Source organism: Sciurus vulgaris, assembly GCF_902686455.1.
Source record: "Sciurus vulgaris genome assembly, chromosome: 6".
Taxonomy (NCBI): Eukaryota; Metazoa; Chordata; class Mammalia; order Rodentia; family Sciuridae; genus Sciurus; species Sciurus vulgaris.
The window spans coordinates 63709137-63725195 of record NC_136466.1 but is presented as its reverse complement, the minus strand read 5'-3'; the positions used below and the strand labels follow the sequence as shown (position 1 = coordinate 63725195).

The window sequence follows — 16059 nt, the reverse complement described above, 5'->3', positions numbered from 1 at the left end:
CTCCTGCTGGGAAATTTCTATATTGAGAGGTTTGCTGGAATGTTCCACACCAACTGGGCATGGATTGATTGTGCTCCACAGGAGAATAAAAAGAAAAGATGATCCCACACTGTACGAAAAGATAAAATGTATTGAGCATAGAAAAAAATGGAAGGGAAAGGGCCTATGAACTGCAAAGGAAAGCTCTTGTTGTAGTCCATAGATTAGGTTTGGGGAAATCAGTTTCCGTATTTGTTAAAAATAAAGCATGAGTAGAAATAATTTCTTCCAGTTCTGGCATTCCTTTACAGTCTTAGTTGACGTTTGCCTCCTCTGAGTCCTCAAAAGTCAGGATCTTGTGTAAGGGAGCTGCTCATTGATACACCTAGCATCTAGTTATTTTCCTTACATTTATGATATCTCTTAAATTTCAGAATTAAATCATTTGTAAGGAATTGACTAGAAGTCCAAAATTAGAGCAGATAATTGATTAATTAGACACTGATTAATTTATTCATATTTAAATGATTTATGCAAAGTAGTGTGTTCTTTGACTAAGACCTCAACTATAAAAGTGAAAAAGCAAGATAGTGGGTATTATTCAGAAGCAATCCATGAAATTATTTTTTACAACTTGATTTTAATTTGGGAAAAAAGTTTTAAACAACAAATGGTATGCTAGAAAGGAGATAAAATAGAATAACATAAAAGACAATTAAAATCTCAAAAGGTAGTAAAAGAAAGAAAGAAAGAAAACACGTGGTAGATAGTAATTCAAGTGTATCACATACAATGCTCTAAACATGTCAATTAAAAAGAAGAGGTTAATAGAGTCAATCAAAAAGCAAGACAGACATTATGAAAACAGAAGGAATATTCTTACAAGAGGAAGGATGTCAGAGGGAAGTAGGAGAGGAAGGTAAGGGTACGTATTGGGGAGTGAAATTGATCTCATTACATTATACAGATATGCAAATATGTCACAATGAAACCCACTCTTCTGTACAATTAATATGCACCAATAATTTTTAAAGAAATAAAGGTAATTAGACAATGTATAAAAAGATCCAAGTATTTGTTGTTTACTTTTTTTAAAATTTAAAAAAAATTTTTTTTAGTTGTAGGTGGACACAATACCTTTATTTTATTTATTTACTTTTTAAGCAATGCTGAGGATTGAACCCAGTGCCTCACATTTGCTAGGCAAGAGCTCTACCAATGAGCCACAACCCCAGGCCTGTTGTCTACTTTAAAAACATAGGTAGTTTAAAAGTAAATGGATCAAAACACATACTTCGCTAGCACTAATCAAAAGAAAGTAAAAGTAGCTAAGTTGATGTCAGACAGAGCAAACTTCAGAGCAAGGGATTCATAGGGGCATTACATAATGATAAATGGGTCAATACTACTAGAAGAAATAACTATCCTTTACATATATGTTCCCAACAATTAACATGTCAAAATATGTGAGGCACAATTCAATAGAACTGCAAGGAAAAATTAGATAAATCCAGTATTATAATTGGAAACCTCGACACATCTCTATCAGAATGGACAAATTCAGAACATCAGTAAGAACATTGTTGGACTTAACAGCACTATTACTCAATAATGTTGACATCTGTTGATTACTCAACCAAAGAAGAGACATTCTTCTCAAGCTCAAGGAGAACATTCACCAAGAGAGACCACATACTGGGTCATAAAACACACCTCAACAAATCTAAAGGAATAGAAATCATACAATATCTACTCTTATACCACAATGAAATTGAATTGGTAATCAGTAACTTAAGATAGCTGGAGAATCCCTGAATACTTAAAGATTGAATGATACATTTCTAAATACCATACAAGGATCAAAGAAAAAATAAAATACTTGATAAATGCTTTGATTTGATCAAAGAAGAAATATCAGGAGAAATTTTGAAATATTTTGGGCAAGATGAACACACAACCTTTCAAAAATTTATGGGTTTAAATAAAAACAGTGCTTAGAGAAATTTATAGCACTGAATGCATATGTTAGAAAAGTAAGAGATTTTTAAATGAATAATCTAGGTTTCTAGCTTAGGGAAAGAGAAACAAGAAATTATACAGAAAATCTGTAAAACCAAAAGCTGATTCTTAGCAAAAAATCAATAAAAGTAGATAAGCCTCTATGCAGGCTAACTAGGAAAAAAAGAGAACACAAAAAACATTAATATCAGAAATGAAAGATGAAATATCACTTCAGAACTCATAGACAGTATAAGAATAATCAAGGAATACTATGAGTAACACTATACCCATAATTTTGGTAATCTAGATAAGATGGACCAATTCCTTATAAGACACAATGTGCCAATACTCACACAAGAAGATATAGACAATCTAAATGTCTTTAATCTTTAAAGAAATTGAATCAATAATTAATAACCATCCTAAACAAAAATAATCAGGTCTAGATTGTTTTACTGGTGAATTCTCCCAAACTTTCAAAGAAGAAATTTTATCAACTCATTGGTTCATAAACCAATCAGTTCTTTCCAGAAGAGAGAAGCACGGGAAATCCTCCCTAACTTATTTTATTAGGCCAGTGTCATTCTACCAGAAAAATACAAGAAAAGACAACTACAGCTAGAATTGGTGGCACATGCCTGCAATCCCAGCTACTCAGAAAGTTGAAGCAGTAGAATCACAAGTTCAAGTCTAGCCTGGGGAACTTTGAGACCCATTTCTTCAATACTTCTATAAGAAATCAGAACAACAGTATTTTGATGTGGAACAATACATCAAGTTAAAAGATGACCTTGCTATGGCTAAAGAATCCCTAATTGTGTGCACTGTTCTCTCTACTTGAGAATGCAAGTAAAGGAACTCAACAAAATGAATTATTGTGTGTTAGCTTCCTAATAATGGTCGGGGAGGGAAGATCAGATGTTCATTGGATTAGACAAAGGGGAAAGAAGGGAAGGGAGAGGGATAGGAATGGGAAAGACAGTGAAACGAATCTGATATAACTTTCCCATGTTTATAGATGAATACATGATTAGTGTAACTCCACACCATGTACAACCACCAGAATGGGAAATTATACTCCATATATGTATAATATGTCAAAATATATTTTACTGTCATGTGTAGCTAAAAAGAACAAATAAAATTTTTTAAAAAAGAATTAACCTTACATTTTTAAACATTATTTTATTTTCCATTATGTATTGGGTGTTTTTGAGTCTCATGGTTCATCTCAATTCTATTGGCTCACTCTTTTAGTTAATAAGTTCATATTAAAATCAAATTAATTACATGATCATATCAATGTTTTCAGAGAAAGGATTTTGGAAAATCCAGTTTATCTATTCATGATAAAAACTCTCATTAAACTAGAAACCAGGGATAATTTCCACAACTTCATAAAGAATATCTGCCCCCAAATCCCTTGTAGCTAACATCATACTTAGTGGGGAGAAATTAGAAGCTCTGCCACTATCAGGAACAAAACAAAGATGCCCCTCTCACTACTCCTTTTCAGTATGAAACTGGAAGTTTTAATTACTGATGTAAGACAAGAAAAGTAAATAGATGTATACTGATTGGGAAGGAAAAAAAAATCTGTTCTCAGATGATAGGTATGTCTATATAGAAAATCCAAAAGAATTGTCCCAAAAAGTCATTAATAAGCAATTATAAAAAGGTTACAAGATACAAACAACATACACAATTCAATCCCTTTCCTATGTGCCTTCAAAGAATGAATGGAATTTGAAATTTAAAAATACCACCATTAGTACTCACCAAATTAAATACTTAAGAGTAATTCTCACAAAATATGTACAAAATCTACTTGAGGGAAACTATAAAACTCCAATGAAAAAAGTAAAATAGGAACTAAATAAAATGGAGAGATATTCCAGTTCCTTAGATAAGAAGGCTAAATATTGTCACAATGTCAGTTCTTTCCAAACTGACCTATATGTTCACTGCAATCCCAGTGAAAATGACAGTAAGTCATTTGTGAGAGACCAACAAATTGATGCTAATGTATATTCTGGAAAGGTAAAAGACCCAGAATAGAAACATGATATTGAAGGAAAAGAGCAATCGAATGCCTAACACTATCCCACTTCAAGACTTACTATAAAACTATAGTAATCAAGATAATTGTGATATTGAAAATAATAGATCAATGGAATAGAACATAGACCTGAGAATAGATCCACTTAAATATCAGCAACTGGTCTTTGACAAGGAAATAAAGGCAGTACCATGGAGAAAAAAAAAGGTCTCAGTCATATGTAAAAAAAAAGGAAAAAAAATAACCTAGATGCAGATCTTACATCTTTCATAAAAAATCATTCAAATTTCATCACAAGTCTAAATATAAAATGCAGAAATGTAAAACTCCTGAAAAAGAACAAGAGAAAATATAGTTGTCTTTGGGTTTGGCAATCACTTTTTATTTACAGTACCAAAGGCATAATTCATGAAAGAAAGAACTAATAAATTGAGATTCATTAAAATCAAAATATTCACTCTACAAAGGATAATGTCCAGAGAATGAGAAGAGAACTCAAAGATGGATGAAAGTATTTTTAAAATACTTATTTTAATATGTAATACGAAAGCAATTTGATTAAAAAATAGGCCAAGGACTTTAACAGACACCTTACAAAGATGTACAGAAGGTAAATAAGCATATGAAATGTATTTTATATCATATGTTTCTGGGGAAATTAAAATTAAAACAATTCCTTACTATTTCATATCTATTAGAATGACCAAAACACAGAACAATGATAAAACCAAATTTTGGTGAGAATGTGCAGTAACCCAAATGCTCACTCTTTACTGATCGCAATGTAGAATAACATAGCCATTTTCAGGGCAGTTTGGTGGTTTTTACAAGTCTAAATGAATTTTTCCTATATTACCCAGAAATTACTATCTTTGGTATTAATCCAAGAAAAACTGAAAACTTATGTCCAAACTTATACATGGATATTTATAGCAACTTTCTTCATAATTGCTGAAACTGGAAGTTACCAAGATATTATTCAGTAGGCAAATGGATACTTTAATTAATTTAGGCTGCTATAAAAACAACCATAGACTGGGTGGCTTATAAACAATAAAAATGTATTTCTCACCATTCTGAAGTCTGAGCAATCCGAGATCAAAGTGTCAGCCTAGATTGTGACTGGGGAGAGTTCATCTTCTGGTTCTTTGATTGCTGTGTTCTTCCTGTAGCCTCAGATGGTGAAAGGCACACAGTAATCTCTGGGGTCTTTTATAAAGTCATAATCCTATTATGAGGGCTCCATCCTAATCATCTAATCAGTTCCCAAAGGCCCACTTTGAAATACCATTACATTGGAGATTAGGTTTTGATTTATTAATTTAGAAGCAATACACACATTCAGTCTATGGCAAATAGATGAATATCTGTAATATATCCAGACAATGGAATATAATAGAGTGCTGAAAATAAATGAGCTACCAGGCCATGAAAACTGTGGAGAAAACATATGCATGTGACCAAGTGAAAGAAGCTTTTGGGAAAGCTGCTTGCTACATACTTCTAACTATCTGACATTCTGGAAAAGGTAAAAGTAAAAAGAGTAAAAATGATCAGTGGGTGCCAGGGCTGAGGAGAAATAGGTGGAACACCAAGAATTCTAAGGGCAGTGAAATTTTTCTGTATGATAATCTAAAGGTGAGTACATTTCGTTGCATATTTATCCAAATCCCTACAATAGACAACACCAAGAATCAACCCTCAGGTAAACAAACTGTGGAATTTGGGTGATGATAATGTGTCCATGAAGATTTATCAATTGCAACGAATGCTTCCCTGGGAGAATGTTGATAATGGGGGAGTGATGTGTTTGTGGAGTACAGAGGTACATAGAGAAACTCTGCACCTTTTGTTTAAAGTTGCTATGAACCTAAATCTGCTCTAAAAAATTAAGACTGCTTTTTTTTTTTTTTTTTTTTTTTTTGTAGTGCTGGGGATTGAAACCAGGGCTTTGTGCATGCAAGGCAACCACTCTGTCACTGAGATATATATACCCCCAGTCCATGACTGTTTTGTAAATCAGTAGTTAACTTAGGTTACAGAAATTTGGCATTTCACAAATGATCAAAACAAAAAAAGTTTCCTATCAAGTGGATATAAACAAAGAAACACTTTTAAGAATAAAAAGAATTTTATTTGTTGTTTGTATTTTGAGACAGAGTTTCACTGTTGCTGGTCTTGAACTTCCTGGCTCAAGTGATGCTTCAGCCTCAACCTTCTGAGCAATTGAGACTATAGGCACATGTCAGTGCACCTGGCTAAAAGGAAATTTATTTATGTATGTGAATGAGCTGAGATTGTACATTAGAACTATTGCATAACAAGTCCATTATAGGTGATTTTATAATAACATAGTTATCAAAAAGTTAAGCAACTATTTAAACTTTCTTTTGGATTCCAGGTTTATTTTCTTGTAAAGATATTGCACCCTGATTTTTTTTTCAAAGTCCTCAATAAGAAAAAAAAAAAAATACAAACACCTCTTCCTAGGTCAGTTGATCCACATTTTGTCCACATTCTAATTGAGAACGAGGAAATGAATTCCCTCCAATTTGCCTTTATCTCCCAGTAGAGTTACAGACAGAAGAGAGAGCAGAGGAACCAACAGGTGATACTAATGCCAACCAAGATATTATAGAGACTTAATACTGAATTCTTCCGTATGGAATATGCAAAATCCAGTCATAGCATATGTGGACTATGCTTACCTCTGTCACAGACTTAAATATAAAGGTCAACGCTCTTTTCTACTATGTAATTTTCCTTTCTTTTTTTCTTTCTTTCTTTTCTTTTCTTTTTTTTTTTTTTTTATTTTTTCTTTTTTCTTTTTGGTCTCAGCTTAACCACTGAACCGTACCCTCAGCCATTTTTATTTTTTACTTTGAAACAAGGTCTTGCTAAGTTGCTTGGGGCATCGCTAAATTGCTAAGGCTGACTTTGAACTTGTGATCCTCCTGCCTTGCTGGGATTATAGGCATGTGCCATCATGCCTGGCTTCTATTTCATTTTTTAAACAAACATTTCTTAGACATCATGGGATTGCCACTTAATGCCACAGAAATAAATGAATGCTAAAAATATGAAGAAGTTAAAATTAGGAGAGAGAAGCTGGTGCAGTAAAGGTTCAAATTTTTTCTCATATTAAATTTGAAGTATCCTTGAGATATTCAAAAGGATATAAATAGGTGAATATATTAGTCTAATGTCTCTGAGTTAGAGATTTAAATGTGTTTTCTTTGAATATATAATAATTAAAATTACTATAGACACGATGAAATCACTATCAATACACTACAAAATGAGATTCAAATGATCTAGGAAAGAAATTTACTATGTGAGAAGAGACAATGTGATTTGGAAGTTGAAAACATTTAAAATACTAAAGAGGGTGAAACATCCAAAATAGGAACAAGATCATGAACCAAAATAAAAATAAGTTGATTTTTGGAAAAATAAATAAATAATGGATTGCAAAAATCTTTAAAATTCACTGGAGTTAAGAGTGAGACATTTGTGTTTATTTGTCATATTTTGGGGTGGAGTGAAAAGATTGATGAACTGAGGATTAGACACTCACTCTTTTTGGGTGACATATACATTTCTTTTATTCTATGCGTGATGAATCACCAAACCAAACCAAAAGTATAAAATGAATGTACGAAATACAGCCTATATTTCACAGAAAAGAAAATTAACCCAAGGAAGTACTATATCAGATTCATAATTACATAGCTAACCCAGTTTTAAAATACGTTTTCATGCATTATTCAAGCAATAGATAAATATCTTCACTTTTGATAAATCAAACAAAAATCCAAAGACAAAATGTTTGGCAGTGATATTGGTGCAAAAGAGAAAACAGAAAATAAATTAGATTTAAAAATATATGCTAGAGATAGGCTCACACATAATAAAGTCGTATCATTAATGAAAAACGTACCACATGAAATATTCTTAATTTTTAAACAAATTCATAGTACCAGAAACTGTGAGAAAAGAAATTGAAACATAAACCCACATATACATAGTCATCTAATCTTTGACAAGAGTGTCATATTACATATGATTTATGAAAATTACAAATTCATTCTACTGACATGTACAAATAATTAGAACAAATTTTAAAAAAATTAAAAAGTATCAAAAATATACAGTGGGAAAAGACTTCAATAAATCATGTTAGGAGACCTGGATATCTATATACAAAAGAATGAAATTGGACCCTTATCTTATACGTTATACAAAAATCAACTTAAAATGGATTGAAGACTGAATCCATAAGACATGACACCATAAAATTTATAAAAGAAAAAATAAGAAAACTTCCTTAACAATGGTTTTGTAACTGATTTCTTTAATACTAAAACCACAACCAAAGCAGAAATAAATAAGTAGGATGACATCAAACTTAAAAGCTTCCACACGGCAAGGGAAGCAATCAGCAAAATGGTAAGTCAACCTATGAAATGGGAGAAAATATTTACCAACCATGTACTTGATAAGGGATTAATATGCAGAATATATAAGGAGTGCACACAACTCAACAGCAAAAAAATTAATCATTATTCAATACATACATAGCCATCACATTGTACAACTTGATATTCAATGGTCATTTTAAAATTTTTTAGAGTCATGATTAAGGGAATGACTTTAGGATCCAGAATGCCCAGGTTGAAATCCAAGTCCCAAATTTCTCACCCATGTGACCACTTCAGTTACTTCATCTATTGATGAAAAAATATCCATAACAGTTATCCATCCCATGGTGTTGTTATGAGAATTGAAACAATTAAAACATAGAAAGAGCTTAAATACCTGACAAAAGAACTTGATATTTGTCAGGTATGGCTAGATCTTACGATAGTTTCACTATATACTTACTGAGCAATTATTAGCATGATTTATAAAAGAGGTTTTCCTTTTCTTCTGTGTATTCTTGATACTTGTTTCAAAGATAAGTTGATCATGTATGTGGGTTTAAATTTTTTTACATATATCATAGTTTCCATTACTGTGTACTTTTTCATATTCTTTTCAGTCCTGACCTCTTCCAAGCATTTTGAAAGCTTTTGAGAGCAGAGATGTTTGTTTATACTGATCTTATTATTCAAAGAGGACAAAATAAAATAACAGATTGCGTGGGATAGATTCAATACAAAACTGTCAACACTGTAAAAGCTCCGGGATAGGTAGTTTCCTTTCCCTGTACCAGGGAAAGTAGAAAGTATTTCTAGATATTGCTCTTTGAGCATTTTTGGAAGACAGCAAATGAATATTGATTTCTCCTATATTACAGGCATTTTCATTAAATATAAGCATTATAATCCAAAATATTAACTCTATTTCTACAGAAATGTGGTTTGATGAAATTATTTCTTTTACATTTTTTTAATATAACCAGACTGTCTCCAAGTTTTTTGACCTATTTCATTCTGGAGCAATAAGTTGTATACTTTTTGAATACTTTTTTCAGTTAGAAAACAAATAAAAAGAAATAGAGCTGGAATAATTTGATGTCTGTGTAGAGGATAATAAGTAGAACCTTTACCATACTATAACCAAAAACAAAAATGAATTTGAGGTAAAAAGCATATGTAAATATGGTACCAAAATGAACAAGTTCTCAAGGAAACAATAATACATTTGTTCCCTTGGGGTTGGTTAGATATGAATTGCAAAGCAAACTAAGAAATTACATGATACAGTGTCATAAGAAAATTGCATGGCGTAGTGTCTGACACATAGCAGACCCTTATGTAGTATGCAAGATAGAAAAGAAATATCTAGGGCTGGGGTGTGGCTCAATGGTAGCGTGCTTGCCTAGCACCAGTGAGGCCTTGGGTTCCATCATCAGTACCACATAAAAATAAAATAAAGGTATTATGTCCAACTACAATTTAAAAAAAGAAAGAAAAGGAATATCTAAATAAATGTCAGTATTCACTGATGTAATTTTTTAATTATTTTTTTTTTATTTTTACAGACAGCATTTTGATTCATTGTACACAAATGAGGTACATCTTTTTGTTTCTATGGTTGTGCAGGATGTAGATTCACACCATTCCTGTAATCATACATGTACATAGGGTAATGATGTCTGTTTCATTCCACCATTTTTCATACCCCACTCCTCCCACTCATTTCGCTGTATGTGATCTAAATTTCCTCCATTCTTCTCTCACTACCCACCCTCCATCCCCATTATATATCATCATCCACTAATCAGGGAAACATTCAGTCTTTGGTTTTGGGGATTGGCTTATTTCACTTAGTATGATATTCTCCAATTCCATCCATTTATCTGCAAATGCCAGATAAATTATTTTGGATGAATAATATTCCATTGTATATATATATATATATATATATATATATATATATATATATATATATATAATATACCACAGTTTCTTTATCCATACTGATGTAATTTTTATGCAAGTCTTCAGTATAAAAGGCCATATGACTGGCTGAATAATTTTTTTATAATGTAGCTCTATGAATTAGTATTTTAATGGATACATTTTAAAAAAATTGTTTTACACCAATATAGAAATAAAAGGGGGTGGGGAGGAAATCCATGAAAATAGAAGGGAGACCAGTGGAGCAGAAGAAGAAGACTGAAAAGGAGGGAGGAGGATTGGGAATAGCAAAGAACATGAACCAAATCATGCTGTGTGATATATAAATATGCCATGTGAATTTCACCTTTATGTATATCTATAAAGCATTAATTTTAAAAAGTATAAAGAGAAGAAATATCAGTAGACTAGAGGAAGGAGAACCATGGGTGGAAGAAGGGGAGGGAAAAAGGATGGATTGGAGGCTGAAGTGGAGAAAATTATATTCCATGCATGTATGATAATGTCAAAATGAATTTCAATATTATATATAGATATAATGTACTAATAAAACATTAAAAATGTAAAAAAAAATACTGGAATTGTTTCATGACATTGCCATCACACTGTTCACGCTTTAGGTGTGAAAATATTTATTGAGAAGGTTATCCTGTGTGGCATAACATATGTCAAATAGTTACTATATATTTCTGTCATTAAGTTCAAGTTTCGAATGGGCCTTTGAACTCTCCTGTTTCTTATGTTGAGTAATGGAGAGAAGTGGTTTTCACGCTTGAACACCATCATAGAAGCCCTAAGTGAAGGAAGACATTGTTGACTATCATCCAGGTCACACCACTACATCTCACTAACTTGTAAGCACAAGATGAAAACATATGATAAATGTCTCCCAAGCCTCATTAACCTTGCATTGTTTTTGTATTGATCATACAATCTGTTCAACCCTAGGCATATTCTAGAACTTACAGTCTTAGTTAGTATTGCCTAAATTTGTGATTATAACATTAATCTGGATGCTTCTTAGAAATTTAAGTTTCCAGACTTGACAAAGAAAAGATTCTCATTCCTTTTCTTTGAATTTTTTGTTCTAACTAATTGTACATGACAGTAGAATGCATTTTATACATTTTGATAGGTCATATATAAGTGGAGTGTAATTTCTCATTTTCTGATTATACATATATAGGATCACATCGGTCATGCAGTCATACGTGTACATGAGGTAATAATGTCTGTTTCACTCTGTTCTCATTCTTCCCCCTTCCCCTCCCTTCACTCCCTTCTACTTGAAATAAAGTAACTCTATTCTTTCCTATTCCCTCCCCCTGTTACTGTCACAGAAAAGATATCAGACAGTTCTATTCTTTACAAATAAGACAACGCTTGAAAATAAACTCTTTGCTTCAAAATTCTTTCTATATAGAAGAATGCATTTGTGTTAACCCACTATACAAAGGAACAAAGAACATTTTCATAAAGATAAGTTAATATTTTATTAAGCAAAATAGGGTGTTAATTACATTAGGTTACAAGTTATCAAACATAATATTAGCTTGAAAATTAATATTTAAATAGTTGAACAGAGAGGATAAAATTCTGAAATCCCAGAATCTTAGAATTGGAAAAAACGTTGAATGTCCAGTATTCCATCAGTTGTTCTACAGGAAGATTCAACTGATCTTCTAGGAGCATAAAATCCTAATTGCAAAAATTCAAATTGCTTGTAGAATTCACTGCAAAATTGGGATCACAATAAAATCCATGGGACTATGTAGTTCTTCTAAAAATTCAACATTTACCATAATGTGCCAAACTAAATTTGCGGCCACTATTTCTGGAGAGAGAGAGAGAGAGAGAGAGAGAGAGAGAGAGAGAGAGAGAGAGGAGAGGGTAAAAAGAAATGATTAAAAGAACACATGTATTTTTGTCAGAAGTGCACCAAGAGCTTCTTAATGGGAAAATCTGGGACTCGGGACATGATGGAGAGGCTGCGTTCTGCTTCTACAAGGGGTTGAACACCCGCTGCTCCCAGTCCCTGCATGTCTCCATCTATGGGGACTCCTAACACTTTCTACTTTCTCAGCTCTGCCTCAGCCTTGGAATCTGGCCAGACCTGAGAAAGCAGAGAATAAGGGATAATGTTATTGGTCCCTGAGAAAGACATGGCAATTGAGGGATTATAAATACAAAGACTTTATGATGTAAAACACCTGAAGAAAACACTGTGAATGAGACAGGAAATTTGAGCAAGTCCGTCACCCCATTAAGTTCTTTAGGAGAAGGGAAGAGGGTTGAGATTTTGAGTAGAGGTTCCCTAGAATATCCTATGGTCTGAGGAAGGTTTGGAAACTCATGTGGGGTTCGGGGGACAAATTTGACCATTGGGGGAGTCCCATTCATGCACCAATGGGTCCATTTCACAGATTTCAATGTACAGCAGAGATCTGGTTAGCCTCAGGGCTTTGGAATCATTTATTGGTTACTAGTCTGCCACTATTCTAATTGATTTGTATCATTTCAGAATACACAGTGGCCTCAAATACAAAATCACTTTCAGAAACAACAATTTCAAAGGTAGGTGTAAGTGTTTCTTTGTCTTTTACAACACATTAGTTTGTTTTTTTCTGTTTGTTCTGCACATAAAGTAGTGAATTACTTATATTTTATCACTAGTTCTTCATTACTTAGAAAGAACCTATAATTACCATATGTTCTTACTTGTAGGCCATGCAGAAAATGCATTTGTTGCAATAAGTGTGGCCATCTGTTCCACAGACTGGAATATATTCTTTGGTGCAAATGTTTAAAAACTGATTATACAAACTACAGATCGTCTGTAAAACATACAGAGACAACATAAGCTTATCAGAAAACAGGTCATTGAATAAAATGTTCATTCTTAATATGTATCTCATACACATCCAAAATGGGGTAAATATATTCTATACATCAGTATAAAGGCAAACACTTGAGTAATATAATAAACAGTAAAATAATAGTTATCCATTTTCTATAGTGCATAAGCCCTTTATAAAGAATGAGCCATAAAACTGGCTAAACATGATCCTAAAATGTTGTCAACCCACACCCAGGACCTTTCTCTCCAGATTATATCTTCCTTCCCTCCCCTCTGAGAGGAAATCACCTAACTGAATTTTCTGTTTATCAATTCCTGTATAATTTCCTTGCATATCAATGCATGTATTCACTACATACATATAAGTTCTTACACCTCATCTTTATGAATGCATTTATTAATACAGACTTGTTCAGTTTTAGATATTTTGTTAATTTACACAAAGAAAACAATGTTATATGTGTTCTTATCTATGATTTCCTTTTTATGCATCCTTGTGACCCATGCACAAACTAATATTTACAGCTGTAGTTCATTTACTTTCATCTTTAGGTAGCAATTCACTATATGAATAATATATAGAAGCCATTTTTAACAGTAAAATAGTAATTTGATGTACAGTCTTTCATTTGTTTTATTAGAATAAATAATACTACTCTAAATAGCTTTTTCTCTCTCAGAAGCATTTTAACAACAGCATCTCACTGCCAATGACTAGAACTTGTGGGGGAAGGATATTCATTATATCATCCTGTATAGATAATAACAAATGGTTTTATACTGTTGGATGTATTCTATTTCTCTAACTTTGTGTAATGAAATTACACATTTTTATTTGCAAAAACTTGTTCTGTGTACATTCTCTTTGGTAAACTTTATGCTAAAATATTCAATATTTTATTCAATAGAAAATAGTTAAGATTTTACTTTTCAACTTCCAAATCAATTAGTAATAACTTACCGGATACCTGTAAACTGCTGATTTTATAAAGAGAGTTTCTGAAAACAAAGGAGAGATGAGAAGTTAAAATATCAACAAAGAATATAGTTTCTGGTGAGAAGTGCCCACATCTATTTATAGTAGAAATTGATGCAAATTGAACACTATTACAAATAAGGTGTGAGAATTTTGTGGCAGTATTAAAAAATTAACTTAAAATAAAGCAAATCTAGACAATTTTGATCTAAAATGATCCAACTCTACATATAAAAGTATTATTTTATGTTGTTTTTTAATGATCCTTAATGCAATGCCTGAATTTTTAAATGAGTCATTCTGATCTTAAAATATCTTGTGTATGTTCACCTATATAGGGAAAAAAAAGATCAATATTCTTTTCTACTTTTAAGATTCTATCTAATGTATCACAATTCCTTTATTCAGAAATTCACAGCCAAACTTGAGCCTTCAGGAAGATAAATTGCCCACTAAAATATCAATGAGTTCTTCTCTTATACCATGCTTTGACTTGGAGGACCCTGAGCTGGCAAACAACAAATCAGATTCACAAGGCGTGTCAGACTTACAAGATCCTCTTTCTCCTAGCACATTGCATTCAGCTATAATGGAATTTGAGCTCCCAAAAGAAAAAAAAAAAAATATTTAAAGTTCTTGAGTTATAGGTAAGCAAAGACTTAAAATCTACAAGCCCATTCTAATTCACAACTCTTTCAACTTCTCTAATGAGACAAAAGAGAATAGGCAGCCCACTAAGGTGATTTGAAAGCGGCACCTATAAAACGCACTGTTTTGTCTCACCAGTTGGAGGATTCTTTCCTTCAATTAAACAAACTCATTCATTTCTGAATTACAGCAGTTGTTTCTAGAATTTTCCAGGATATTTGAGGTGTTTCTCCCAGGATTGGAAAATTTACTCACCAGAATAAAGAGGAAATGTCAAGACAACGATGAAAATGACTTTGATTCTTGATGAGAAGAGAGGCATTTTATCAGGTCTACGAAAGAACTCTTTGGAATGTTAACAATGATACCTGGCATGTCAAGTAAAAAGAAAGAAACAAGGCCCAATTTTATAATGTTCTTATTTCTAAAGAAACTGCTATGATCTCTTAGTAGGGAGGACTATTCCCTTTGAACCTCTCCCCCCAAACTGTGATTAAAGAGGTCATAGAATGTCATCATGGGCCTGGTGTGGTGGTGCACTCCTGTAATCACAGGGCCTTGGGATGCTTAGGCAGGAGGATCCCAAGTTCAAGGCCAGCCTCAGCAACTTAGTGAGACCCTGTCTCAAAATAAAAAAATAAAAAGGGTTGGGAACATTGCTCAGAGGTTAAGCACCTCTTGAATTTAATCCCCGGTACAAAACAAATAAACAAACAACAAACTTTCAAAGTATCCTTTTTTTAAAAAAAGTCATCATGGAAAACCCCTAAAGATATACAAAAAAGCACAGGAAAATAACTATAGATGAAAGAGAAGGAGCTACTCAGGACTCACTCTTCCAACCTTTCAATCAGCATAGAAAGAGGCTGGTTGCATTTTAAAAAAAGGGGGCGGGGGAGGTACATTCAAATCCCAGTTATTTTCCTCAGAAAGTAATGAGTTATTTCAGGAAGGCCTGACCTGGAGCAGTCCTCACAGCAATGATGCACAAGGGCTGTCTCCCCAGGTGCACACTTGACCTGCTTCACACAAAGAGAAGATGGGCTTAGGACAACAGCTCTGTGTGGCTATCTTGTCACTTTTCATCCTCAACAAACACCTTCTATCTAAGTCTCTTTTATTGACCTGTGAGTGAGGAGCTCAATGGGGGTAAGACAGATGGTCCAGATAAGAC

General features: G+C 32.8%; 1 protein-coding gene across 1 annotated transcript; it reads right to left on the bottom strand.

The window, feature by feature from the left end:
• Positions 1 to 11872: 11872 nt before the first annotated feature.
• Positions 11873 to 16002, bottom strand: LOC306664092 (sperm-associated acrosin inhibitor-like). Its single transcript, XM_079144804.1, has 5 exons — positions 15846 to 16002; positions 15141 to 15253; positions 14223 to 14260; positions 13123 to 13238; positions 11873 to 12238 (listed from the first exon to the last, which is right to left on the bottom strand). The coding sequence occupies exons 2-5, from the start codon at positions 15205 to 15207 to the stop codon at positions 12193 to 12195; spliced, it is 267 nt and encodes an 88-aa protein (XP_079000930.1). The 5' UTR covers positions 15208 to 15253; positions 15846 to 16002; the 3' UTR covers positions 11873 to 12192.
• Between the last annotated feature and the right edge of the window lie 57 nt (positions 16003 to 16059).

Excerpts from the sequence above, each read along its gene's own strand:
- LOC306664092 (XM_079144804.1), bottom strand. The coding sequence starts at position 15,207 with ATGCCTCTCTTCTCATCAAGAATCAAAGTCATTTTCATCGTTGTCTTG. Across the intron at positions 13,239-14,222 it reads CAGCAGTTTACAGGTATCCG|ACGATCTGTAGTTTGTATAA; the intron begins GTAAGTTATTAC and ends TATGTTTTACAG. Across the intron at positions 12,239-13,122 it reads ATTTTCTGCATGGCCTACAA|AAATAGTGGCCGCAAATTTA; the intron begins GTAAGAACATAT and ends CTCTCTCTCCAG.